The sequence below is a fragment of the Lissotriton helveticus genome, chromosome 3_1, assembly GCF_964261635.1.
Source record: "Lissotriton helveticus chromosome 3_1, aLisHel1.1, whole genome shotgun sequence".
NCBI classification, from domain to species: domain Eukaryota; kingdom Metazoa; phylum Chordata; class Amphibia; order Caudata; family Salamandridae; genus Lissotriton; species Lissotriton helveticus.
In genome coordinates this window covers 809,880,295-809,905,272 of record NC_136061.1, presented here as the reverse complement: position 1 = coordinate 809,905,272, position 24,978 = coordinate 809,880,295, and the positions used below count along the sequence as shown (strand labels likewise).

The window sequence follows — 24,978 nt, the reverse complement described above, 5'->3', positions numbered from 1 at the left end:
ATTGTCAGTAATAACCAGGAGGCGTACTGCTGCCCACCCCAAACCTGAACTCTTTTGGCGCAGCTAGAAAACATTGCTGTGCCGAACCATGAAATGTAATCCATAACAAACCAAACAGTGGTGCATTCGCCATTGGGGGGTTGGCATAGCATGGACCCTGTCCGCCTAGTCTTACAGTGCTACGCTGTCAAAATCGGGATAGATCGGGTGACAGGCGAGGCGACCATCTGCGACAGCCAGGGCACTGGAAAGCGAGATGTTAGGCATGGATCTGTGCGATGTCTGGAGAACGAGAAGCCCGGATAGAGGTGGCTTCACGCATATTTCAGCTTATCATAATTTACACACTCGTATAGATTATTGGTTGATATCCTCCCCTCTTATGGGACGTATTTGTGAATGCTTGATACTCCCTCGTACACTATCGGATCATTCTCCACTGTTGCTGGTACTTGACGTGCCTAAGAAGACGTTTCCACCATTCACTTGGCGGTTTCCACCCTACTCATTGCTGGACCCTGTCTTTAAAGAAGTCATGGCCGACACTATCGAAACCTTTTTCATTACTAATGTGGGATCCGTGGATAGTTTTCAAGTGGTCTGAGAAACCTTTAAGGCCTAAAACCGGGGAGTAGCCATACCAAAACACTCGGGTGTACTGCGTTCTATTAGACAGAGGCTGGCTGACCTTGAGCGAAAAATAGGCGCCTTGGAACAGCGTCAGCAGGTGTGTAATGAGGAGTCGATAACGCAGGAAATCAAAGACCTACTGGGCGAATATCAGGATGCTGCTGATAGTGAAATTAAGCATCTGGGCAAATATGAAGGGGACAGGCGGGGTTCTGTATTAGCACATATATTGAAAGCAAAGCGAGGTAGAACACAGATCACTGTACTTACGTCGGAGGATGGTGAGATTGTGACGGAGGAGGTGGCGATAGCAGATCGGTTTAGACATTTTTACGCAGAATTGTATTAGTCTCGGTCGTCTGATTCGGAGGATGAAATTCTTTCCCATCTCGAGCATATTCAATTACCGTTTCTCACTAACACTCACCGGGAGTTTCTCATGTGACCAATAGAAAAGGATGAGATTGTATTGGCCCTGGCTAGTATAAAAGCTGCGAGCGCCCCGGGTATGGACGGCCTCACAGTGGGTTTTTATAGAAGCGTTCTTGATTTATTACTTCCACACATCTGAACGCTTTTTGACGACATGGGTGTCTGGCACAATGCCGCCAACAATGAGGGAAGAGTAAATTGTTACTATCCCCAAATCGGGTAAACCCTTGGACGAATGTGGATCATATCATCCGCTCTCCCTGCTTAATGTGGATACCACGTGATTTGCTAAGATACTCGCTAATCGGCTCGTGCCACGGAACAGACGGGGTTTATTCCAGACAGGAACCTTGCATACAATCTCCGTACGGTGTTTGGTACCATACAACATACCAACCCGGACACTGCAGCAGTTACAGTTTTCCTCGACATGGAGAAGGCATTCGATTCTGTCGAATGGCCTTTCATGTGGCAAGTTTTAACTAGGATGGGACTGGGCCCAGTGTTCCTCCAACTGATTGGAGTGCTTTATAATTCCCCCATGGCTCGTATAAAAATAGGCGACCTAGTGACCGACACTATCCCGATAACTAGCGTTACCAGGCAGGGCTGCCCATTGTCTCCAATTTCATATGCCTTTGTAGCTGAACCTCTCGCGTGCGCATTAAGGGAGTACCATAGCCATCGAGGCATTTGCTTCCCAACCTATAAGATCATTGTGTCTACCTACGCGGATAACACATTATTATATATCCGCAAACCGGAAAACAATCTTTCTTCGGTCCTTAGGGAGGGTGGTGCACTTCGGGGGGCTATCAGGCCTACGTGTTAATTGGTCAAAATCCATAATCCTCCCGCTCACCGTGGCCACGATACCATTTGAGCCGGACTATACACTGCAATGGTCCACTGAAGCGATACGATATCTTGGTGTTCGCCGTCATACGGACTCGGAGATTGTGCTTAGAGAAAATTACGGCACCGCAGTCAGCAAACTGGAGGATGACGTTGACCCTTGGATTAGGTTACCTCTTTCTTTATTGGGTAGAGTCTCAATTATGGCGATGGTGGTCCTGCCTCGTTTTTTGTTCCTCTTCACAAACTATTGTGCTACCCTTTTCTTTCTTTCAGAGAGTCAACACACTATTGGCAAAATTGGCATGGGCCGGCAAGCAAGCGAGGGTGTACTGGTGGATACTCACACTACCGTATCATTTGGGAGGGTTGGGCACGCCAGATTTAAAATTGTATTATAGAGCGGCGCAAGGCGCTATGGCTTACTACTGGATGCACGGCTCTCTTGATATACCGTTTCTCCGCATGGAGAAACTTTTTGCAGACCCTCTCCCTCTTCCGGCCTCGATTTTTTTTTTTAAAACAGATTTTATTCGTCTGCACAAATATAAATGCAAAGCCCCGAACTCCGGAGTCTGTTGCACAGAGCAGTAAAGCAAGTATAACAGCGTCGGACATTTTCATAAATGCAAAACACCCCCCCCCCCACTAGACCCCCTCCACTAGATCTAGACTCCCCCACACTAGATCGCTAAAAAACAATAATATATACAGTGAATACACGCCAGTTCCATCAGAGCACTACCGACGTACTCCAGCCACCCCCTGCAGTTAAAGTGTCAGAAGGGAATCACTCTCCAGTGGGGGGTCCAAGTCCAGCCCCCTATAATCAGCCCACTTTTTCCAAATCCAAAAGTGCTTATGGGGGCATCCCCTGGCCAGGAAGATGGGCTGCTCCAGCCCCATACCTTTCTTCCAAGCGGCCAGGGGTGCCTTCCAGGCTCGAGCAATATCGCGTTTAGCCAAGGTTAGACCAAGCAACAGTAAGTGACATTTGTAGCGATTTCCCCCAACCCCCTACATAACATGTAATAATGCCGATCTCTAGGCAGCTCCCACGCCAATACCTCTGACAGGCAGCGGAAGACCCCAGTCCAGAACCTATGCAACCCCGAACATCCCCATGTGGTGTTTAAAAGTGTGCCTACCTCTGACCCGCATTGCAGGCAATCCGGGGAGCTTATCATACCAGCCCTCCATAGACGCTCCCTGGTGAAGTATGTGCGGTGGAGGTATTTGAATTGTATAAGCCTCAGGCGTGTGGAGATAGCCGCCCCCCTAGGACTCGCCAGGGCCTCCATCCAGTCTTCCTCTTCCAGCTCCCCCACATCCCCCGCCCACTACCTCTGTAGGTCTGGGGAACAATGTCGCACCAGGGACTGGTATATACGGGACAGTTTTTTGTCTGGCAGCTCCCCCATAAGCAGTTGGGCCTCGAGTGGGCTAAAGTCTGGGAGAGTGTCAATGCCCGTCAGATACGGTGTCAGCGCATGTTGGAATTGGAGGAACCGAAAGAATTGAGAACGGGGCATCCCAAATTTATTCTGCAGGTCTAGAAAGGACTTCAAGGTATCGCCCGACATTACATCTCCCAAAGAGGAGATACCTATTGCATCCCACCCACCGAAACCCCTAAGGTTCTCCAAGTGGGGCAAGCGGCCATTGCGCCAAAGAGGGGTTTCCAGAGTGAGGACATTCCACCATTTCATCCTGCGCAGCGCCTGCTGCCAGATAAAGAAGACCATTTGCGTGGCGGATGGAAGAACCCGCCCAAGTGGCGCCGAGTATAGTAAAGTATGGATGGACGACGAGCCCATCAGGTGGCGCTCCACCGCATAAGCTGGATCACCCCTGTCGCCGTACCACCAGTCATTGAGGAACAAACGATGTGCTGCCTGGTAGTATGAGAGTATGTATGATGTGGCAAGGCCCTCTACGTATGTGGACAGGAAGCATGTCCGTAGCGCCACCCTTACGGTCCCCCCCTCCCACAGAAACCCGCCCAAAGCCGAGTTGACCTGCTGAAACCAGCGGGGTGGAATAGGGTATGGATGGTTCTGCAGTTGGTACACAAGCCGTGGGAGCGCCACCATTTTGAATATGGCCGACCTCCCATAGATAGACAGTGGCATGCGAGACCACACCTTCAGGTCCTCCCGTGTGCGATCCCAAACCGGAGTAAGGTTACGAGCTCGGGAGATGCCCACACTTTCGGACAAATAGACTCCCAGGTACTTCATCCCCCCAGCAGCCAACTGTATGTCCACTGCCCACTCGCCGACCGTCTGCCCGTCGCCCAGCACCCACAAGGTGGATTTACCCGGGTTCACATACAGGCCGGAGGATTCCCCGAAGATCTGCAGGATGCGCAGCAGCCGTGGCCCCGACCGATCAAGGTCCGTGAGGAAGAACAGCACATCATCTGCGTACAACGCTATTTTATCGGTAAGACCCGGGGACCATCGAAAGCCCTTGAGCTGGGCGTCAATACGCACCCATGCAGCTAAAGGCTCCATAGCCAGCGCGAACAGGTACGGGGAGAGGGGACATCCCTGTCGCGTACCCCTCTGAACCGGAAAGGGCAGAGAAACCGCCCCCCCCAACACGCACGGAAGCAGTGAGGCCAGTGTACAACAGCTGTACGTAAGCCAGAAAGCGAGGACCCAAGTTGAGGCGCCGTAGCAGGGCAAATAAGTACGTCCAGCTCAAGGAATCAAAAGCATAATCCATATCCGCCAAAAATAATGCAGCCGGCTCACCTAAACTCCTCCAGGCAGAGATCGCCACCTGGGCCCGCTTGAGGTTGTGCCGGGTCGCCCTCCGGGGCATGAAGCCCTCCTGGTCCGGGTGAACCAGATCAGCAATATAAGGCTTAAGCCTGTTCGCTAGGGCTTTGGCCAAAATCTTGTCCTCTGTGTTAAGTAGCGATATTGGGCGGTAGGACGTGTGGCTCTCCGGGGGTCGGTCCGGCTTTAGAAAGACCACCACCTCGGCGTGTCTCCAGTCCGGCGGAAGCACTCCACACTCCCGCGCCTCCTCAATCACCGGACGCAGACGGGGGCCCAGCTGCACATGAAATCTCTTAAAGAATTCACAGGGGAACCGGTTGGGGCCCGGCGCCTTACCAGGGTTGAGTTCGCCCAAGGCCGTGCCCAGCTCCTCATCCGTGTAAGGCTTGTCCAGTAAGTCCCGCGCCTAGTCAGGGACCGACCGCGGGGGGAGGTCATCTATGTACCGCTGAACGACCTCGGCCGACAGGCACTCGTGAGGTGCGTATAGCCCCTCATAGTATGTGGCAAAGCTCTCCGCGTTAGCAGACGGCTCAGAAACCGGCGATCCCGCCGAGTCCAACAACTGGGGCAGCGGCTGGGCGTGGAGAGCGCCCTGACATAGGCGGTGTAGCATCTTACAGGATTTGTCCCCCACTGATACACCCGACTACGGGTAGTCAGCCAGGCCTGTCGTGCCTCATCAAGTAGGACCGCTGCATACTGCTGCTGGGCCATGACTAATTTCCGCCCTATAGATCTACCACTTTCCTACCTACTCCTGCGTTCCAAAACTTCAAACTCCGCCAACCCGCCGCACCAGATCCCGCTGCCTCTCCGCCCGGGCCGCCGCGCACCAGGAGATATCCACCCCACGCAGGGTAGGTTTAAGGGCTTCTCAAAGGGTCGTCGGGGAGTCAACTGAGTCATGATTGGTCGTCAAGTAATGGTCAATTTCCCGAGACATATGCTCTCTATAGTCAGTCTGTAGCAAATGCCATCCAGACATGCGCCATCGGAATGGGTGCCTGGCAGGGCCTACACGAAAAGTAAGGGCAACCGGTGAGTGATCGGACAGAGCCCTCGGTAGGATGTCCGAGGACACGATCCTCTGGGTCAGTCCCCTGGGGACAAATCAGTAGTCCAGCCTGGAAAACGAGCCATGCACCTAGGAGAAATAGGTGTACTCCCAGCGCGCGCCGTGCCCATACCTGCAGACGTCCACCCAGTCTAGTCCCGTGGCGAGGGCACGGAGCCTGGTGGGGGGGTCCCTCCACGTCCGTCGCCCCCCTTCGCCACCAATCCATGCGTAGGTCCATCACGTCATTCCGATCCCCCCCCCCCCCCCCCCAACTATAGCAAGGGTGTCCGGCATTACACTCCAGAGGGACATGACCTTCTCCACCAGGGGCCACTGCAGCGGCGGCGGGGCGTATATGCTACCAAGTGTCACCCTGTCGCCCCCAACCCTCCCCTGGACAAAGATGTACCTGCCCTGAGGGTCGGACCAAACTCTGTTCGTGTATAAAGGAAACTCTGCGATGTATGAGGACGGCAACCCCCAGGGAGCCCCTAGTGAAACCTGCATGGTAGGCATGTGTGTATCCAAAACGTTGTAAGCAAAGCACATTTGTTCCTAATAGGTGGGTATCCTGAAGCAGCAGAGCATCTACCCTGGCCCTCTTGGCATCCCGGAGAACCGCCCCTGCTTCACTTTATCTAGCACCCCCCGCTCATTCCAACTCAAAATACGTAGTGTGCCTGGAGCTACCCGCCCCCCATCCTGAACAGTCGACATTGGAAGAAGGCACTGTATGAGCAGCGGAGGCCCCGACGGTCCAGCATGCAAACATCCCAGTGTACAGACAACAGCAAAATAAGCGCAACCGAAGCCACCCCCCATCCCAACACAACCCCCAACACCCCCTCTACCTCCCAACATGGAAGCACCTGTCGCGGTCGGATCGCGGCCTGGCCCCCAACGGGGTACCGAGAACCACCCCCTTCAAAGGATCCCCTGAACATACCCCATAGCTAGGGAGTCACCACCCCTACCCACCCACTCTTACAGGGCAGGTGTCCAGCCCAATACATGGCACCTGAGCATTCCAAGAGCAACCATAGAGGTCAGTGTGAGAGCCGCAGTCTTCATTTCACTCCACTCGGCAGCCCCTGCTCCGGACCAGGCTGCGGAGACGCGGATCCCGCACAAGATGCATGGCCAGACCCCGATTTTCTACGACGCCTCCGCTGACTTCTCAGTCCCTCACGGACCACTCCACTCGACGAAGAGTCAGAGTCGCCTCCCAGGGGCGCATTGACCCTGATCTTTACTGTCTCGTCCGTTCATTGAAACACTTCCTCTGTGGAATCAAAGAACAGCATGCGGGACTTGTAGATGACACGCAACCTCGCGGGATAGAGCAAGTCGTATTGAAGTTTGAGGCCGCGGAGACGGGCCTTGGCTGCTAGGAACGACTGCCTCTGTTGCTGAACCATCCTCGTGTAATCCGGGAAGATGAGGATAGTAGCATTCCCAAGCATGAACGGGGCCTTCACTCTCGCTTTGGCGATGATCGGCCTCGGGCGCGAACCTACAGGAGGCTTCTGCATGAGGGCCCGATGGGCCCACTTCCACAAAGAAGCAGCGGGAAGGAGTAGTTTCTGTCCTGTAACTCCAGTTCTGTAGTAGGGGTATCTCTGTTATAGTCATAATCTAGTGAATAGTCCCGCCCATGTGCGTGGACCCCGGCAATCAAAAATAATCTCTTAAGTTGTCAAAAAATGCAGAACTGCAAAGACACTTAAGAGAGAATTTAAAGACAAATAATGCAGCCTATATCCACAGGCATCACTGTCCAGTACTTCAACTAGAAATTCCACACAAAAAAAACACACAAACAGCACAGCCTGCCCAGTTTCTTCCACAGAGAAACTTGCCTCTACCAGTAAAAGCCTCTGGAATGATAGAGAGGAAGGCATGGACAGACAAGCCCCATAGGCTGCCATTATGTGGCCTAAATAGGTTACTGTGCCTTTAAGAGAACTTTCCAGAACTTCTCCCAGTATCCCAGAATGCACAGCAGATCCCATTTACTTTCAGTTCTTTTTGAAGGCGTAACACACCAGACCTGTAGCATTCCTTACATGAATATCTCTCTCCACCGGGGAGGAGGGCGGGTGCTTATGACCATAACAGAGATACCCCTACTACAGAACTGGAGTTACAGGACAGAAACTACTCCTTCTGTAGTAGGGGATCTCTGTGTATAGTCATAATCTAGTGAATAGAATGGCAAGCCCATCCCCACACCAAGCGGCGGTGGAGAACGAGAAATAACACCACTATTGTGCGAAAAAATTATTTCGCAGCGAAGCCTGTACAACCTGAGCGTCTGCCCTGGCATCAGTGTCCAGGCAGTAATGCTTAGCAAAGATTTGGACCGACTTCCAAGTGGCCGCCTTGCAGATTTCTGCAATTGGAACATTACGGAGCAAAGCTGTCGTGGCAGCTTTGCCCCTGGTGGAGTGAGCCTTGGGTTTACCCCCTAAGGTCTTATTAGCTTTTTGGTAACACAGCTGTATGCAGGACACAATTCACCTAGAGATGGACTGCGTAGAGGTCGCAAGACCCGTCCTGACCGATCCATAATTGATAAACAATTGGTCTAACCTACGAATATCTTTGGTTTTATCCAGATAAAATTTCAACACCCTCCTAACATCGAGGGAATGTAAAGACCTTTCCGCTGGAGATGAAGGATTCTGAAAAAACATAGGCAAAGTTATCGTCTGGTTGACATGCAAATCAGAAATAACCTTGGGAAGAAATTTAGGGTGAGTACGCATAACAACCTTAGCAGCATGAAATACAGTATAAGGTTCTTGGCAACACAACGCCTGAATTTCACTCACCCTGCGGGCCGATGTAATGGCCACAAGGAACGCCGCCTTCCAGGACAGGTGCTGCAACGAAGCCTTATGAATAGGTTCAAAAGGCTCCTTCATCAACCTGGACAGCACCACATTCAATTCCCATGAAGGTGAAGCCTTCTAGAAAATCTTTGATCACAGGGATCTGGAAGAAGGAAGTCTGTGAAGGGCATTTCCTGTAGGCAGTCAATGCAGCAAGATGAACCTTAATTGAATGAACATTAAGGCCAGACTGCGCCAAATGTAGAAGGTAAGGAAGGATGATATCTTCCTTGCAAGTCGTCGGGTCATAGTTCTTGGACTTGCACCAGATACAGAACCTCTTCCACTTGTAAGCATAGGAAGTCCGAGTGGAAGGTGCTTCAGTATGTCCATGCAATCTTCGGGCAGATTCAAATGGCCATATTGCACTATCTCAGGAGCCATGCAGTCAAACTCAAAGACGAGAGGTTGGGGTGCAACATCTGTCCCCCGAACTTCGTGAGAAGGTCCAGCCTGCACGGCAGCCGTATGTGAGGAAGGAGAGACCGGTGAAGCAGGTCCGTGACCCACCACTGCCTGGGCCATTCCGAAGCAATAAGCATCATCCGCGGCCTGGACCGGGCCAGCTTGATGAGTACTGCCGGAATCAGGGGAATGGGTGGAAAAGCGTACAGAAAGCTGTTCGACCAGTTGATCCATAGCGCATTCCCCAGCGTCCCCCGCTGGTAGTACCTGGAGGCGAAGTCTCGGCATTTGCTGTTTTCGGCGGTGGCAAACAGATCTACGTCTGGAGTCCCCCACCTTGCGAAGACTTCTCCTAGTACTTCGTCGTTTATGACCCATTCGTGGTTTTCCTTGAGCAGTCTGCTCAGTGCGTCCGCCTGAACATTCTGCACACCTGGTAGCCGTTATCGTCAGTCCTCGGGCCAGAAGCCAATGCCAGATCGCCTGCGCCTCCTGCGACAGGGTGCGTGATCTCGAACCCCCCTGCTTGTTGAGGTAATACATTGTGGTCGTATTGTCCGTCTGTACAAGCAGAGAGTTGGTCTGAAAGGACGGATGAAAGGCCTTCAGTGCCAAGTGAACAGCTCTGAGTTCCAGAAAATTGATGTGATACATGGCCTCCATCGGGGACCACGTTCCTTGAATCTGTAAGTCTCCGGAGTGCGCCCCCCAACCTTGGAGAGAAGCATCCGTCACGACAGTCTGCGTGGGAATGTCCTTGTGGAAGGGGACCCCTCTGAGGAGATTCTCCGCTGAACACCACCACTTCAGAGACTGAAGAGCATGCAGAGACAGTCGTATCTTGTCGTCCCAAGATCCTTTCCTCTGATCCCAATGGCCCTCCAAGCACTCTTGCAACGGTCTCATGTGCAGTCGTGCGTGTGGCGTTAGGAAGATACAAGAGGCCATCGATCCCAGTAGAGAAGACACCGCCCTCACTGTTGTAGATGGAGTGGTCATAAGAGCCTGAGCCTTCCGAAGGAGTGATAATCGTCGCTTCTCCGAAGGAGACACGCTTGCTGATAGCGTATTGATGGAGGCTCCCAAGTACTGTATGCACTGGACCGGAGTCGGGACAGACTTGGACATGTTGATGTGCAACCCCAGCTTGTTCAAGAGAACACACGTCTTCTGGAAGTGTGCTTCAGCTACGGAGAAGGAGGAGGCCTTGATCAACCAATCGTCCAGGTACGGGTACACGAACACCTTGTTCTTTCTCAGGTGTGCTGCTACCACCGCCATGCACTTCGAGAATGTTCTCGGCGCAGATTTCAGTCCGAATGGCAGTACTGTGTATTGATAATGATTGGAGCCGACTTGGAATCGCAGGAACTTCTTGTGTTTGTGTGCAATGGGCACATGGAAGTACGCATCTTGTAGGTCTATAGCACAAAGCCAGTCTCCCTGTTGCAACTGAGGATAAATCTGATACAACAACAGCATGCAAAACTTTTCTCTGCGAATCCACTTGTTTGCCTGTCGCAAGTCCCGAATGGGCCTGAACTAGTTCTTGTCCTTCTTGCGAACCAGGAAGAACCGGGAGTACAGACCTCTTCCTCTTTGAGACCGAGGTACGTCTTCTATCGCCCTTTTCCTTAACAGGATATCGGCCTCCGCCTGGAGCGCGCGCAGCTGAAACTGCGAGCTGACCAGTGGAATTGCTGGAGGCGGGCTGGTGAACCGAAGACTGTATCAATTGCAAACAATATTCAGCACCCACTTGTCCTGAGTAATTTTTCTCCACTCTGCCAGAAAAAATTGAACGCTTCCCCCCACCGGAGTGGGTAACGGATGTAGGAGAAGTAAGCACTCAGGGCCTAGACCCGTCCGAGCCTTTAGTCGCTGTTGCCGACTGTTGGCCGCCTCTGCCTCTCTGGCGCTTCTGGAACGGCCTTCGGAACTGCTGCTGTTGCTGCTGCTGCTGCTGTCCGGAAGCCTGGCCACGCCCTCTGCCCTGTCCACCGAACCGAACCGTCTCTGGAACGGGCGGTAGGATTTCTTGTTATCTTTGGGCTTTTCCAGACCCACAGTCGTGAGCGTTTCGGCCTCCGCCTTCATGCGGGCCATTTCGTCATCCGCATGTTTTCCAAACAGGGTTTCGCCAGAGAATGGTAGATTGGCAACCCTTTGTTGTGCGTCAGGTTTTAGCGACGTGAGGCGGAGCCAGGCGTGTCTTCGCTGGTTAATCCCATGGCAGAAACCATGCGCCGCCAGCAAGGAAGAATCGGCTGCAGCACTGATGACCTGATTCGCCAACAACATCCCCTCATTCAACACCTCCTGGAAATCTTCTCTCTTGTCACGAGGCAGGTGTTCTACAAACTGCTGGAGGGATTCCCAGAGGGCTCGGTCATACCGCCGCAACAAGGCCGTGGCACTCGCAGCCTTCATGGAAGTCGCCGACGTCCCACAAACCTTCCTCCCAACCGAATCCAGCCATCTAGATTCCTTATCTGGTGGGACTGTGGATGACAGAGTGGTGGCATGCTGTTTCCGAGCCGCCGTCACTATCACAGAGTCTGGAGGGGGTTCCACCCTTAGAAAAGCCGGATCCGAGTCGGGAGCCCGGTATTTTTTCTGCAGTCTCGAGGGGGCCGCCTTAGTCACCGCCGGGGTGAGGAAAAGGTCCATGGCCGGCTCCTCCAGGCCCGGTACCAGTGGTAGTAATGACCGAGACAGATGTTTCTGGTGCAGCGTCTCGAAGGTCACCGATGTCTTGGGCGTGGGCACCGTCAACGAGATGCCCAATTTTGCTGCACCTCTTAAAAGGACATCATGAAAGGACACCAGATCGTCAACCGGTGACACCCTTGTCTCCGGTGACTCCGATAAAGTCGGAGAATAGTCCCTGGTCCCTGAAGACCTCGTATGGGAACGAGACCTGCGCCTCCTGTGGCGTCGTCTCGACCGCGTGGACGACCTGTTGCGCGATCGTTCCCTCCTCCTGGAGCGAGATCGCGATCTCCCAGTTCGTGGATGCTCCGCAGGCCTCCGTGGAGGCGTCTTCCGTGGCCTATCCTGGGGTAGTGGTTTTGGAGTCCCCTTAGGCGGCGTAGGGAGCGGAGGCAGTGACACCGACCTTGGTGGAGGAACAGGAGGTACCTCCGACCGAGGAGCAGGCCCACGAGGCGGAAGCGGTGGTGGTGGTTGCCCCGAGGGAGGAAGTGGTGGAAGCGGAGGATTGATGGGAGGATCCTCTCTAGGTACAGGAGGCGGGGGTGTCTTAGGCCGAGGGGGTGTATAAACCACCGAGTACACCGAGTCCGGTGACTTCTTCGAGGGAGGTGACTGCGAACCAGCCCCTCCAGTAGGTGATCGCCGTCTCCGGCGTCCTCCACCAGACCCAGCATGACTTCTGGCACCAGAAATCCTTCTGCGCCGCTTAGGAGAGTTGGAAAGTCTCAGAGACGTCGATCTCTTTCTTCTCGACGTTGAGCGTCGCTTTTCCGGCATCGAACGTCGCCTCCGCGACTCCGGCACCAAACGCCGCCTCCGCGACGTCGAACGCCACTTACGCGACGTCGAACGTTCAGTCCTCGATGATGAGCATCTACTCCTTCTCGACGCGGACCGCTTTTCCGAGGTCGAGGATCCCCTCGACGCCGACCGTCTGCTCGACGCCGACCGGCGGTGTCGCCTCGACGGCGAGCGCCGACGCCTGTCGCTCCTTCTTCGACGTCGATGGCTCGACGCGGACGTCGACGACGAAGAAGCCGTCGGCGGTGAACTCGACGGCGGCCTACCCAGGCCCTTCGACGTCGATCCTTCACGCCGTCTCGACCCTGACCCCCGGGGAGATGGGGAACACACCGTCGTCATCCCTCTCGACGTCGTCGATGCAATCGACGCCGACGGAGACCGGGACCGTTTGCTGGGCTTCCTGCCTCTGGGGAGCCCCCCAGAGGCCTCAGCAGAGGCAGAGGGAGCCTTCCCAGCCTGCCCAGACCCACCTGCAGCCTGCAGTCGTCTCTCCTCTAGGCCTTGAAGCTTAATTTTCAGCCTTTCCCTCAAGGTCCTTGCTGAAAAGTTCTGGCAGATGTCACATTCTTCAGGAACATGTGCCTCAGGGAGACAGAGTATGCAGACGTCGTGTGGATCAGTCTTGGCCTTCTTCCTTCCACATGCTGGGCACTTGTCGAAAAGAGCAGGCATTTTAGAGCCCTAAAAAGCCTGAACAAATACACAGGAGCGAAGGGAAACACCATGTACACTAACTGAAAACACTTTTAAACCAAAAGTGCACAAAATTCCAATAAACCCTTGAAAAAGGGAGAGCTCAATGCACCAGGGTCCTGTTAGCAGGAGCCGGAAAAAAGAACTGAAAGTAAATGGGATCTGCTGTGCATTCTGGGATACTGGGAGAAGTTCTGGAAAGTTCTCTTAAAGGCACAGTATCCTATTTAAGCCACATAATGGCAGCCTATGGGGCTTGTCTGTCCATGCCTTCCTCTCTATCATTCCAGAGGCTTTTACTGGTAGAGGCAAGTTTCTCTGTGGAAGAAACTGGGCAGGCTGTGCTGTTCGTGTGTTTTTTTTTGGTGGTATTTCTAGTTGAAGTACTGGACAGTTTAGCCTGTGGATATAGGCTGCATTATTTGTCTTTAAATTATCTCGTAAGTTTCTTTGCAGTTCTGCATTTTTTGACAACTTAAGAGATTTTATTTGATTGCCGGGGTCCACGCACATGGGCGGGACTATTCACTAGATTAGGACTATACACAGAGATCCGCTACTACAGAAAGAGTGTCCGGGGGGAGCCAGCCCCCCCAGCCATTGGGCCAAGAAGCGTTCCACGCTGTCCCCCGCGCAACCCTCGGGAAATCCCACAAAGCCCAAGTTGTTCCGCCGCGCCCGCCCTTCTGCATCTTCCACCCCCATGGCCAGGCCCTTCTGTAGCTTCTTCATCGCCACCATCTTTTTCTTCAGAACAGAGAAGTCGTCTTCCACTTCGGAGATGCGGGTTTCCGCACCGGTAATTCTCTCAACCGCGTTCTGCAAATCTTGGCGGAGCAGTGTGACATCCGCCCCAACTGCCCCAATCTTAGCATCCAACATGTCTCTCGACTGTGTGATCGCAGCCAACAACGCTGCATTATCCGTGGCCAGAGTCTGCGATCCGGCTTAGAGTGACCACCACCCGCATTGCCCCGCGTCATGGCGGCTGCAGCTGCGAGCCCAGAAACAGGCCCCTCTGCACTAGGGACGGTCACTGTCTGGGACCCGCAGGCCAGCAGAGGTCCAGGAGGGCCGACTGATCCACCACAACTGCCCACTGACTCACTCGGCGCGGCTCTTCAGAGAGCAGAGGCAGGAGAAGAGTTGCTGGGCGAGGTGCCAGGCCACCCCCGCACCAGTCCAGGAAGGTGAATCCTTAGGCCCCCCTCGAGCCCCATGCACAGGACCCCACCAACCACCTCCGGGGTCCGACCTGACCCCCGTGTCTCACAGCCAGGTAGCAAAAGGCATAGTCTAGGTGGTCGATAACAGGCAGGTCCGCCAGCGAGCAGCGCCCACACGGTCGAGCCACAGGGCCCCAAATCCAAGTCACAGGCAAATAGTGCCGCCGCTGGCCGCGGTGTAGCCCCAGGGAGGGCTTCCCAGTACGGACGCCACACCACTGACCCCAGAGACCAGCACACGACTCCCACTGGGCCCGATCTAGCCCCGAGCTCCCCAACCTCCAGGGGCCTCAGCCCATCAGCACCACACCGACCACGGCGGATACGGGGGCCCCCAAGCGCCCCTCGATTTCCTCCAGGCAGGCTCCACTCACCGCAATTTACACGGTGCAGTCAGGCACTCCGGATCGCTCCTGCCCAGCCGGGCCACCGGCAGCAGGGACCCTGCCCTGACACCCTCCTCATCCACGGGGTGGACCAGCAGAGCCTCCCATCTGTCGCTGTCTGCAGACCTCACAAGGGCACGCCGAGGTCCCAAAATGGCGGCCGCGCCTGCCGGCCGCCTCTGGAGCCGGCCTCTCCGCTGCCCCGCCGGGCGCCGCGGCTCCTTTCTCCACTCCCCGGGGGCGATCACAGGCCCGACAGCCCCAGGATGTTAGCGCGCTCAGCTCCGCTGGAACGCGAGCGAGCCGCGCTCCGGCCACCGCCGCCTCTCCAGCTCCCGGCCACCAGCCAAGCGCGCCCGGCACGGGGAGCGCCAAAATCGAGGCCCCGGTCGCAGGCCCAGCCGGACCCGGTAGGCCCATCAGCCTCGCCGGACCGCCGTTCGCCCTACGGAGCCGCCACAAGGCCACAGCCGCCGCCCGATGACACCCCCGGAGTGGGGCAATGTGCTGCAACACTGGGTGCCCTCGGAAATGCTCAGGGCCAGGATTTACAGGTAGGATAATAGCCGGCTGGTCGGAGCTCGCACTCTACATGACCGCCATGATCGCTGGCTAAGCCACGCCTCCGGCCTCGATTTTTGATCCCCCGGATCGTAGGACAGGGATCTTGGACTCTGTCAATTCGACTCAACATGCATGGCATTAGTATTTTGCAATTGCAAGCGGGTGCGCTGCTATATTCCCCAGACATGCCCATTGAATGGACTATCTGGTTGGCCCCTTGTAGGGATAAACGGGTTGTACGTGCGTTACAATCATTGAATATACGGACGGCTGGGGACTTATTTCAAGATGGAGTAGTTAAGTCTTGGGAAGAGGTAAAGGATCTGGTTATTTCTAGCAATATGTTGCAACAATTTCAGTTTGATAGAGTGAGGAGGGCATTGTGTGGAATTTTAGGAGACAAACTGCAGGAACCGCCTGAAGTGCTGGAGCTGTCATACATTATCGGAGCAAAGTCACGCCGCAAAATGGTCACTGATATATATAAATTAGCAATTTCCCACAGAGCTCACCAATACACCAATTGATGATGACATGTGGACATATTGCTGCAACAGTACACAACGCATTTCCTTCCACGGCAGACACAGATTGATTAATTTCAAGTATGTGAATAGAGTATACTACACCCCAGAGAGATTACATAGATATGGTTTAAGGGATACCTCAGCTTGTGTGAGATGTAGAGCGCACCTGTTGGATTCCTTCCACCTAGCATGGCAGTGCCCGGGGGTGTATACATTCTGGGAGTCTATTTTTCAGGAACTGGGGAACATGGTAGGTACAGAGCTAACTCCAGACCCGGTTCTGGCACTTTTAGGGTACTCTAAAACACTGCCTAAGTCAGTAAGTAGATTAGTTGATATGGGACTTCTCATAGCTAAGCGGTGAGTTGCGATGTGCTGGTATAGGGGCCCCTTTCCCAGGATGACACAATGGTCACACGACATGCTTTACTGTTGCGCACAGACTGAGAATTTTAGCGAATTACTTCCTCCCAGGAGTAGACCCAAGAATTTCTGGGGACTTAACACGTCATATACGCTTGCTAGAGAAGCGGACGCCAATACAGAGTCCCCCCTGGACATAGATAGCAATGCTCACACTGCAGCTGTCAAAATGTAGAGTTTTGTTTGCAGAGAGCGCGGGTCTAGGCGCTACACGCTGGATAGATTATATATCTCACCTACATTGACTTCCAAACGACCTTTCATGAATTTGGGTATATTTGTCAACATTCCAATGACGCAGGCTGAGTATGTTTGGTTTATTATTACGGGTTGCATTATCAGTGTTCTTTATGCATAAAGTATCTTTTAATTATTGATGCACGATTGCTGCCTGCCCTAGGGGTTGTTGGCTTAGTAGCTGTGTATAATTGACCATAACAACATGCTGCCGCTTTCCGGGTTGTAGGCAATTGGCTGTGTCTGATAGAATAATGTGCAATAAAGATTTAAAAAATAATAATAAATAAATAAAAGATCGGACCAGAGCCAGTCCAAAGCCCTGCCCACAATGCCACATTCCTCAAGTCTCTCGATCAGTATCTTATGGTTGACAGTATCGAAGGCAGCCGACATATCCAGCAGCACTAAAATGGCAGTTTGGCCACTGTCGGCACGCATTTGCAGGTCGTCTAGAAAAGTCACTAGAGCAGTTTCAGTACCATGTCCTGGGCAAAATCCAAATTGGACCTGGTCCAGGAGATTATTTCCTTCTGCATGTTTAGTAAGCGATTTAATCACTACTTTCTCCAAGATCTTAATCGGATAGGGAAGCAAGGAGATCGGTCTGTAGTTAGACGGGCACTGAGGGTCCAACGTAGCCTTTTTCAGTGGGGGGGGGGAGACAACTTCCTTTTTTCCAGCACTCCGGTACCGTGCCACTAGATAGAGATTGTGAGCAGATTTGAAGAAGATATGGAAAAAGCTCCTTACTGAGCACCTTTCATATCTTAAGAGGGAGCAGGTCCAAGGGGAAGCCTGAAGAGATACTGGCTGCAATGATGTTAAATTCCTCTTGCGATGGAACCTGGAAAGATTCCAGAGGCCTCATGCATTCCCTGAGAAGTGTTACCTCAGGAGTACTGCCTCTTGATGATAGCATCAAATCGCCTTCAGTGTCCGACTCACAAGCACTTGGGACTTTTAATCCATTTAAAATGCTGTTAATTTTTTCTTCAAAAAAGACTGCCAGGTCTTCACAGAGTTCTTGTGATGCTGAAATCTCACTATTTGCGCACTCTGGATTAGACATATCTCTAACTAGGCTAAATAGTGTTTTAAGCTGGTTAGGTGATTGCAAAATAGTTTCTTCCAGATATTTTGCTTTAGCCTTACCCATCATTACTTTAGAACTATGCAATAGAATTTTCAAGGCTGCCTTATCAGTCAACTGGTATTTCCTCCTCCATCTCCTCTCCGCTTGTTTGCATTTGGTCTTCAACACCCTAAGCTCCTCATTATACTAGGGGGCGGAAGGTTTCTTAGAGCCCTTAGCTTTCCTCAGCGGTGCCCGCCTACCTAGTGAGTTCGTAATCTGATTGCCTAGATGCAAGTAATTTTCAACCATTGAGCTATTAGTGTCAACGCCACTGCTATCCACAAGCTGTGGGAGTTCTTTTAGTTTCAACATTTTAGACCATTCCCAACCCATACAAGTGTTAACTGGGTGGGAGGTTTGTTTAGTAGGGGAAGTTAGCCGTAGGGAGAAAATAACTAAAAAGTGGTCTGTCCAACATAGTGGGAGTATCTCTTTCACCACTACATCCTTTTCCTTAGCAAATAAAAGATCCAACACATGACCTCCCTGATGGTTGTGACTCAGCACTATGGTGAGATTCCAGGTCTCTTTAAATATGATCCCAACACCCCCACCTCTTCTGCCTACCCGAGGTTTATGTAATATTTCAAAACCCGGGGGGGTTGGGGGGTGGGGGGGGGCTGGACGATGCCTGGCCTTATTCCACTTCCCCATCTACACGTGTCCAGGTTTCTGTAAGAAACAGAAAATCCAAGTTAGGAACTTCCAATATTAAATGAATCTCTGAGTGATGTTTAATAAGAGACCTCACATTAACCAACCCACAATTAAGGCCTTTTAACATACCCTCTTTGCGGGCGGTTTTACCCTAATTTCTAATGCCATATTTCTCTGTGCACCAATTGAAACGAGATCGTCCCTGGAGTAAGTACAACGGGTATTGAAAGATGCAGCATGGCGCGGCCAAAGCGCAGACGGGCTTGCCTTTGGCGCGCCGCGTTTCTTAAATAGAGAGGAATGTGGTCAGCCACTAGAGCGCTAACCAGGATGGTGGAACTTCCGGTGACTCGCTCCTACAGACGAGTACACCAACACGCCCTGGTAGCCGTATGCACGGCGAGTGCAGAAGTAATAAGCCCTGCTTTGCCCTACTAGACCTTGGTGTCTGGGTTTTACATATAACACAGGGGGCACACTTGGAAGGGAAACAGGATGTCACCACAATATTTGTCTATCTACTTTCTGGTTGCTGGAAAATCCTACTTTTGTTCTACCTGGTTTATTGAGGATACAGGGGCTGACTCAATCAGGTGTTTGGTGTAAGATGTGGGAAGAGACCATGAATACCAAAGTACACTCCCATACACGGATCCAGAGCCCAAGTTTAGTGTGGCTAAAGACTTTTGAAATGTCGAAAATATCCAAAGTGGATAGTGTTGGCCTGGCAACTTTTACCTTATTAGTTAGGGTGTGCCCAGGAGTAATTTCCACCCACTAGCTCATGCCAGTCATAAATGTGGCACCTCCAGGTAACCTTTCCTGAAAATTCCTGGAGCGGATTGTGACCGGATTAGAAAATGAAGCAAATTTATCATTGCATGCACCAACAGCTCACACGGCGGGGCACTGATCTGTTGACCTGCAGATTCACACTTAAAATATTTTGCTGCTTGCAAGGCAATTTGAACATAATTGATTGCAGTTTGCTGTACAAAATCTGACTCACGTTTGCTGGAAGAGACATGTACAATTAAAGCCACAAATGCTAATTCCACATTACATTTTGGTACAATTTAGGTACACATTATATTGTATCCATGAGATTAATATTTGGAAGTTCATACCCTTATATTTTAAAATCTTAAAAAGATTATTACAGTATGTTGTGGCTGAACAATAAGCAGTAATTAATGTACTTTGTAAATTTTCGATTACTGCAGACTTATCTACCGCACCTCATGACTTGAAACACTTCTTTAAAGAAAAGCAACTTGCAAACAACCAAACCCAACACTAGATGAGAGAATTGTGCAGAGCATGTGTACCTACAGCCACACATGCTACAGACCTTAAATTCAATAGTGTTTTTCAGGCCCTTATGTCACCTGGTATGCTTTCATCCTAGCCTCCTTGTATTCTATAGCATTTGAAAAATACTCTTAATCCTTTCCAGGTGTCCTCTGAGAATATCTGTGCATATTACCCCACCAGTGGAAAGCACAACCCCACTACCCCCCACACACCCCAAAATAAAAACATTCTCCAAGGCTTCTCACATTCTTCCCATGATAAGAGCAAGGCATCTGTCCATTAGTGGTTATTAGTTTAAGTCACAGCTGTATTATAGAATATGTATAAATGAAGTGAATTTATCATTGTATGCACCACAGCTCACATGGCGGGACACTGATCTGTTGACTTGGAAACTCAAACTTAAAATATTTTAGCAGCTTGAAAGGTAATATGAGCATAATTGATTGTAGTTTGCTGTACAAAATCTGACTCACATTTGCTGATGGAGATATGTACAATTAAAGCCACAAATGCGGATTCCAGATTACATTTTGATACAATTTACGTACACATTATATTGTATCCATGAGATTAACATTTGGAATTACATACCGTAACATTTTAAAATCTGAAAAAGCATATTATTACAGTATGTTGATGCTGAAAAATAAGAAGTAATCAATGTGCTTTGTACATTTTCTATTACCGGAAAGAGATATACCTCATAGTAATATGAAAAAAAACATAACATGTGCAGCTTACCCATGGAGTTTACAGATTTCAGACATTTTTTCTTTTGTTTCAAAATCAGCTGGAAGTTTAATCAGGAGCATTATCAGATCATCATAGCCCCACGTAAACAAATGAGATCGCGATCTGGAAAAAATATATCAGTATAACTCAATAACTAGTGACTGTAATGAGGGATTTACCATTTATAAATTCATTGTTTAAACCAAAGTATCCATGACAGGTTAGCAGGGCCCTTTTACATTTGGGTGACAACGTACTCAGTTAATAGTAAATATCTCTGAGGCTGTGGAGACGTGCAAAAGGTTGTTGATGTGGTGACTAAGAGGGAACGAGACTGATACTTTATTGAATTTAGGCAGAATAAGAGTAGTGACATTAAAACAAGTGAAAAACCGCTTTAAGCTTAGAAGGTAAATTACATTTCTTCCATCACCCCCTACATACACTACACTGTCTAGTCTCCCGAAACACCAGTAACAGTAATCGAAATTTTCTGATGTAATTGATCCACTTGTGCTGGAAACCTTGCAGTTAGGCACTGCATCTTCCACCATTTACTGGTCAGGTTTTCCGAATGCAAGAACCCAGAATATGCTCTTTTCAACTCAGTGTTGTAACCATGCAGCCACAATCTACAGCCTCAAAATACATTGCACTGAGATGCTAGTAACTTGAAGCAGGAACCTGCACTCTGTAACCTACCTGAAGCTGTGACACTGGATTTATAGACTGCAGGTCGATATGTACAGTCAAAGCTGTAATTACCAAAAAACAAGGCGGAGTAAAAAACAATCAATCACAGGGTACATGATGGACCTCCTGTCTCCAAGGTGAGAACAGCTGTCAAATGGCATGCAAAGCTAAAGTAAGTGTTTAAATGCAATTCTCAGAATATGTCTTTCAAATTTTGCATTTATGTTGTGCGTGAAGACTAATTTCCTGCAGGAGAGTCTAGGTGCTTTCTGTACTTTGCCCCAGAAGTAGCTTGTATTCTTTTGCTGTTGGCGTCTGTGACATCATTGTGATAAGAGCACCTCTATGACTGTGTTTTATTCCTGATCTATTTATTAAACTGCACAATAGCAGTACCCAATTCTGCACCATGTACCTGCTGCCATTCCACAGTGTTGTAAACACAGCTCTTGACTCCCAGTTCAATGTATAGCTGGACACTTTCCTATTTTGTTTTTTAGTACTATAGTTTCAGCCCTGGTTGATTACTTAGCAGTCACTGGTAGTTATGGAAACCTGTTTTTTGTGGGTATCCCTAGTTTCCTTAGATTCCAATTTACCATGAGCCACACTATGCATCACAATGCAGATTTCATATAATCTTGTTTCCCTTTCGATTTTATGTTAGTCTCTTTGGGTAGTTTCCTGTCCCATGTCCTGTACAGTTTTAGCCTGGTTTGTGTCACGTTTGTCTGTTTACATGTTAATTAACCTTCTCAATGTCTAGTTAGGCAGTACTTGTCTGAACTGTGATTACCAGTAACAGTTCGGATCCATGTGCTCAGCACTAGTGGCTGAGGATATTTTTATGTTATCACAAGCATGTAAGAAACACATGTAAGCCTTGTGGATTCTGCCCTCATACAGATGCAGTGAAAATACCGTAGAGTGGGAGAGGATGTGACCTAACCTCTAGACCTCGATGCTGGGGCACTGGGTTTGAGTCTCGACAAGGACGCTAAAAGCCTGTGATTCTGGGCAAATCACTTAATCTCCCTGTGCCTAACCAAAAACAAATATATGAACGTGTCTGTTTGTAATGCAACTGGTGCTCATGAAAGTGCTCCGATACTTTCGGGTCTAGTTTGTGCTATATAATATACCCCCCCCCAAAAAAACCTTTGGTAACATACCAGCCTACTTGCCACCTTATGTGAAAAAACGCAGTAGATATATGAAATGATTTCATATTGAGATAAACTCTGAAGACAGATCACCACAGCATAATAGGCTGCTGACTTTCATAAAGAACAAGGTACTTTCTATCGGTAACAGTCTTTGTAGTGGATTCCTCACTTTCTGAATATCCCTACGCGCCAGACTGGATCCGGAGAATTTTCTCAGCAATTCCCTCATGAGACGGTAGGTAGCACTGTGGAGTTCTGCATCAGATCCATCCCACCACGGAAGTGATGTTAGGGCCACAATATTGCTGTCACCTCTGGACGTCAACATTAGTTTTGTTATGATATCTGCTTGCGCCATTGGACGTGGATCCCTAGTAATCAGATTGAGGAAGTGTGCAAATTTCCAATTAGAATCTTTTTATTATGTATTAAAGTAGCTTATTCCACAGAACGGGGAGGAGTGTGGGTTGTGAGAAATCCGCGGTTAGATAAAATATCCACCAGAAAAAGCATTACTAAAGGTAAGAAACTTGTTCTGAAGAACACTACTAACGGCAGATTCATCAGAATCTGTGAACTGATACCAAAGCAGTACCACTACAGCTCGTGGGTCTTTAGAATGACTCAGAAAAGAATATCCTAATGGACTTAACAGGCAAAGAGTTCCTCTCATCAGACATGGGTATTCAGGCAGTCGTGCTCTATTAACATGTGAACTGACACCCATTTCCCATCCTGGCAGATATGCAAAAAGGACACTCCATGTGACCGCATGGTGGTGGCTCAAGTGGAATGAGCCTGCAGGCCTTCCAGGGGCTGTTTCTTGCCCAATCCATAGCAGATCTTTAGATGAGAGACTATCCATCTGGAGATTGTCAGTTTCTGCACTGCTCTTCCCTTCTTCTCCCACCAAAACCCCACAAAGAGCTGATCGTCTACCCGGTGGTCCATGATACAATCGATGTAGAAGCTCAAGACTCTCTTCTGGTCGAGGTGATGGTCTCTCTTCCTCCTTGGATGCATGAGAAGAAGCAAATGGTGTGGGAATGCGCAAAAACCTTTGTGAGGAATGCTGTCTTAGTCCTTAGCACTCGTCCGGAAAGAAGGTTATGTATGGCTATTGGAGATGAGTTACAGCTCACTCATAAAATGAGCATACGTGAGCACATTGAGAAATACTGTTTTTAACGTGAGCAGCCTTAGAGGACTACTGTGCACTGGCTCGAATGAGGTGCATATCAAGTATGTGAAGACCATATTGAGGTCCCACTGGGCACCTTTGGTGGTGACATATGGGTCAGCCCTTTCAAAGCAAGCAATTGAACAGGTGATTCAAACAAAAATAGCTAAACAGACAAAAGAAGAACATTAAAAAAAGGCTGACAAATAAGCTATAACTGTTGTTACAGAGAGGCCTTGCTGGGCTAGAGAAAAGGCTAGAGAAAGGGAGACAAGAAGAGCATCTGACAATTGGTCTTCTAATGGTTGGATGTGCCGGGAAGCTCACCAAGCAACAAACTGCTCCCAGCATCATGCATTGATGGTGAAGTAGAGGGACGCCTGGCTGCCAAAATCCCATTCACCTTTTTGGAAGGGAGACAAAAGGCCATCAACAGTTGCCGTTCAATCTCCAAGCATGGAGATACAAATTGTGTAGGATTTAATGTAGGACTTTGCCCTGCTGTTGTGGCAGTAGATCCGCCCAAAGAGGTAGCTGATAAGAAGGAAAGATCCTCCTGCCCAATCCAGAACCACCAGGATAACTTGGACCAGGTTGTTCATGATCTCCTTCTGAACCCAGGCCAGGAGAGGCAGAGTTGGAAAGACGTACATGGATTCTTTTCTCCACTCTAGGCGGAATATATCTGCGAGAGAGAGCCTTTTTGGAAAAACCAGTGTGCAAATATTTTGACACTGCACGCTTTTTGGTAAAAATATCTTGCCAGGGTTCTCCCCATTGCTGGAAGAAGTAGTGTGCGATGTAATCACCATTCGTAATCTGCCAAAGGCTGCCAGTTGAGTTAGTCCGCCATGCTGAGTTAGATCCCACCATGCCGTTCACAACCAAGGAAATGCCCTGACACTCCTGCCAGAGACAAAGAGCCTACTGCCACAAGACCCAGAGCCCTCTCCCACTTGCTTGCTGCAGTACCACATGGCAGTGGTGCTAACCGTGAGAACCTGACCTCCCCTTGATGGATGGGTAGAAAGGCTTTCAGCGCCAGGCAATGGTGGCAAATCCAACCGGTAGATGTGGAATTGGGTCTCAACCAGAGGCCCAAGTCCTCTGATCTTTACCTCTCCCATCCATGACTTTGAGTGGGGCTGGGAGAGGGGGCTGAGGCTGGTCCAATTGCGGGTGAGCAGCCACTACTCTAAATCTTTTGCAGTATCCTCCAAAATCTGGATGGAATCTGAAAGGGGCTCCAGGTGCTGGGCTCGCTGATACTTCAGGTTCCATATGTCAAATGGCGTAGCCTTGGAACAGGATGCCAAAAGACCCGGAAGCCTCAGACCCACTTTCACTGAGAGCCATGTTTGAGGATGTATCATCAGGATTGTAGCCAAAATGAGCTAGACTCTTTGTGATGGGGAAGGCCCAAAATCAGGCTGTATCCAGAATGGCTCTGTTGGA

General features: G+C 50.3%; 1 protein-coding gene across 2 annotated transcripts in view; it reads right to left on the bottom strand.

Moving 5' to 3' along the window:
• HPS5 (HPS5 biogenesis of lysosomal organelles complex 2 subunit 2) overlaps positions 1–24,978 on the bottom strand; it is a 594,029-nt gene that overhangs the window by 84,222 nt on the left and 484,829 nt on the right. For both annotated transcript variants that reach the window (XM_078681077.1, XM_078681076.1), the window contains exon 20: positions 20,494–20,607. In XM_078681077.1, coding sequence (XP_078537203.1) covers positions 20,494–20,607 — 114 coding nt within the window. The remainder of the gene's footprint in view (positions 1–20,493; positions 20,608–24,978) is intronic.